Genomic DNA, 3,341 nt, shown 5'->3' with positions numbered 1-3,341 from the left:
AGGGGAGGGGGACACTGCACATTTTGGAGACAGCTCATTCTGCTATGACAGTCCAAAGGCAATGGGCCAGTTTTCTGGATGCACTGGGCCTGGATTTCATCTTTCTAATGTATTGGAAATGCTATTATTTTGACAAATGGATGGGCTGAAAGATTGGTTTTGAAGAAAGCTCTTCATCTCAGTAGAGGTTTATGCATATAGTTGTAGCCTTTACTAAGAATGCAAAAACACACACACACAATGGCAAGCAAGCAAAATTGTATTTGATATTTTTATTTCTTCAAATTTATTAGGAATGACTAAAATAAAAAATATAATTGAGTCCCATCATCATCATTATCATCATCATCATGGAAATGGCTTTAAGAGAAAACTGGTCAGATGAATATTATTGCTTCCCATTTTCAACCAGTAGATAGTTGCCATTGATAAATAGACAGCCAACTGTCTGTTGAGAATGCACAAGATATGTTATATAATACAACATGCCAGTTCACGGGGTAGGGGGGTAGATGCACTAAAAAATAACTTATGTGAACTTCTTGATTTCATCATATAAGACAAGCACAAAAGCACCACCCATGCCTCTGAGAACATTGGACCATGCACCCTTGAAAAAAGCTTTGGATCCTTCATCACGAGCAATCTTCCTCCAGCAGTCGAGCGTGCCTTTGTACATGATATCAGCTGCAAGGAATAAAGACACAGAGTTGGTGTCCAAAGTCAACGAATGTCCTATGATGTACCAGACAAGAACAGAAGCCCCACCTCTCTAAAAGCTAATGTGTTTTTTTTTAAACCAAACATTTACATGTTAGTGTGGCCAATACTGAAATATTAATACCACTTAGTAAGGTACCCTCATCCATAGTCATTGAACGGGCCCACTCAAAGGCAGCTGTGCAGCAGACACAGATGCTATCTGTTCCATCCCAAGACTGAACAGACTGCCATTTTAAAAGTCAGTCATCTCCAGTTTGTGGCCAGAGCTTGCCCCATGCCCAGTCCTTGATGAGCTACTACTCGAGAGGAACTTACTTCCTTTACGCCCTGACTGCATCATCATGCGGCGACGGACAGTGTCAAATGGATAGGAAGTCAACCCAGCCACAGCCGTGACGGACTGTGCAATCATCCAGCTGATGAAGATGTGAGTATTCTTGGGATCTGGAAGCATTCCTGAGAATGAGAAAGGAGACATTTTGACCAAAAAGCAGAGTTTCAAGGACTTGCCGTTTTTCCCATCCCCAACACATCTCCCCCCTGGCTTCCTGTGGCAGTTAAGGTCGGCATAATGATCCTTTAAATGGTCTCGCAAGAACACAGCATCAAAGCATTTAGCAAACTTACCCTTCGCGGTGTCATAGATACCGAAATAGGCAGCTCGGTAGATGATGATACCCTGTACCGACACATTAAAGCCTTGGTACAGGCCCTTAATCCCATCGGATCTGTAGATTTTAACCAGGCAGTCACCGAGGCCTCTGAATTCCCTTTCCGCTCCGGCTTTCCCCACATCCGCTGCTAGACGGGTACGGGCAAAATCGAGAGGGTACACGAAACACAAGGACGTAGCCCCGGCGGCACCACCAGATGCCAGATTCCCTGCAAAGTAGCGCCAGAACTGGGTCCTCTTATCGACGCCACCCAGGAAGATCTGCTTGTATTTATCTTTGAAGGCAAAGTTGAGCGCCTGGGTGGGGAAGTATCTGATGACATTGGCCAGGTTACCGCGCCAGAAGGACAGGACTCCCTGCTCTTTGGGGATACGAACCACACAGTCTATGATGCCCTTGTACTGCTTATCTGCGGTGATTTGCTTGCTGGCGTGCTGCACCTGACAAGAGGAAGGAGGCCAAAAGGGACAGTTAAAACAGAGTAAAAGGGGAAAAGGGTCCCTAAAGGTTAGTTCCTCCCTCCCAGCACACCCAGTCTTCCGCATCCTCGCTGGCGGGACCCCTCCTAACCCTGTGAAGCTGTCCCAGGTGGAAGAGATGACCCAAGCCATTAACACCTTTGTGTGGGGAGGAGGCACACTCAAGCACACCGCGACCTTTACGCCCGGGAAAAAGGTCATTGCCTCAGACCCAAGTTTCAAGGAGGGCGAGTCCAACTTAGGGCGCAGTCACCTTGGTCACCAAGGCCTCCGCCCCAGGTCTCAGGAGCTGCCACCCTTCCCGCTCCGCCCCTACTCCTCTCCTAGAGGTGACCCAGCCGCCCTGCGCTCGTCCGGGAGCGCCCCCTAGAGCCGAAGCGGGAGAGTCGCGCCGCGCCGCGCAGGCAGACAGGCGGGCGGGCGACCGCGGCGGCAGCGGCTGCGCGGCAGGGACAGACGTAGCCCGTAGACGCGCTTCCCGGCACCCGCTTCCGGCCCGGCGAGGTTTGAGCGCGTCCCCCCGGCGGCGCGGCCGTTCGGCCGGCCCCGGCACGGCCTCCGCCAGGCTCTCCTTGCCGCGACCTTGAGGTCTTCGGGAAGGCCCCGGCGTTCTTCTTTCTAGCGCTGGCCTTCAGACTGCGCCCTTGAACCCCTAAGGCCCGCGGCACCCGCCGCTCCCGGCTCGCTCCATCCGAGTTGCCTACCTCCCGGATGCCCCTGGGATGCCCCCGACCCCTTCCTAGACGCCGAACTTCGGGTCACCAGAGGACCTCCCGCAAGTCTGCCTTGTGGTCCGACTCTGCCGCCACCCGCGTCCCCACCCTGCCTCTTCCCCGGACTTGTCTCAAGAGTTAGCCCCCTCCCCCACCCCGAGGGATCCCCACCCCCACCTCTGCGGGATCCCCACTTCCTAGGCGGGCTTTTGGAGCCCACAGGCCATACCTGCAGCAGCAGCTTGACTCGCTCAATGGGCGCTACCGCGGTCTTGGAGATGGCCGCGGCCACTCCACCTGCCAGGAAGTCCTTGGCGAAGGACACAGCGGCATCTGTCATGTTGAGAGGAAGAAGGAGGCGGGCGGGTGCCGAAAGGGACCGAGAACCGGCTTTGACTACTCCCGGGCTCTGGGGCGGAGCGGAGCAAATGGCCGATTTATATAGAGGGAGCGGAGCCGAGGCGGCCAGCGTCGGGGGCGGGGCGGGGCGGGCCACCGAGCCCAGGCGCGGGGGGCAGCTGTGCCGCTGAGTGGCTCCGCGCGCGGAGGGCGGAGTCGCTCGGCTCCAGCCCCGCCGCCCGGGCTCGCCCGGCAGCCCCTGACCTGGCAGGGGGAAGGGGCGGCCCGGGGAGTACCCAGGACCTTGACGCTGGATCCCGGGGTGGGGAGGGTGAGGTCACTGTGGGACCGAGCCCGGACCCAAACCCCTGGAGCTGGGCGGGGACTAGAGTGAGGCGAGTGAGGTCCTCGCC

At 55.6% G+C, this 3,341-nt stretch overlaps 1 protein-coding gene across 1 annotated transcript; it reads right to left on the bottom strand.

Moving 5' to 3' along the window:
• Nucleotides 1-252: 252 nt before the first annotated feature.
• On the bottom strand, nucleotides 253-3,040 carry SLC25A5 (solute carrier family 25 member 5). Its single transcript, XM_023585846.3, has 4 exons — nucleotides 2,819-3,040; nucleotides 1,351-1,837; nucleotides 1,039-1,179; nucleotides 253-687 (listed from the first exon to the last, which is right to left on the bottom strand). The coding sequence occupies exons 1-4, from the start codon at nucleotides 2,927-2,929 to the stop codon at nucleotides 530-532; spliced, it is 897 nt and encodes a 298-aa protein (XP_023441614.2). The 5' UTR covers nucleotides 2,930-3,040; the 3' UTR covers nucleotides 253-529.
• Nucleotides 3,041-3,341: the final 301 nt, after the last annotated feature.

This window comes from Dasypus novemcinctus, chromosome X (assembly GCF_030445035.2).
Source record: "Dasypus novemcinctus isolate mDasNov1 chromosome X, mDasNov1.1.hap2, whole genome shotgun sequence".
Classification (NCBI taxonomy): Eukaryota; Metazoa; Chordata; class Mammalia; order Cingulata; family Dasypodidae; genus Dasypus; species Dasypus novemcinctus.
Note: the sequence above shows the minus strand (reverse complement) of the source record. Positions and strands in the feature narration are given on the sequence as shown.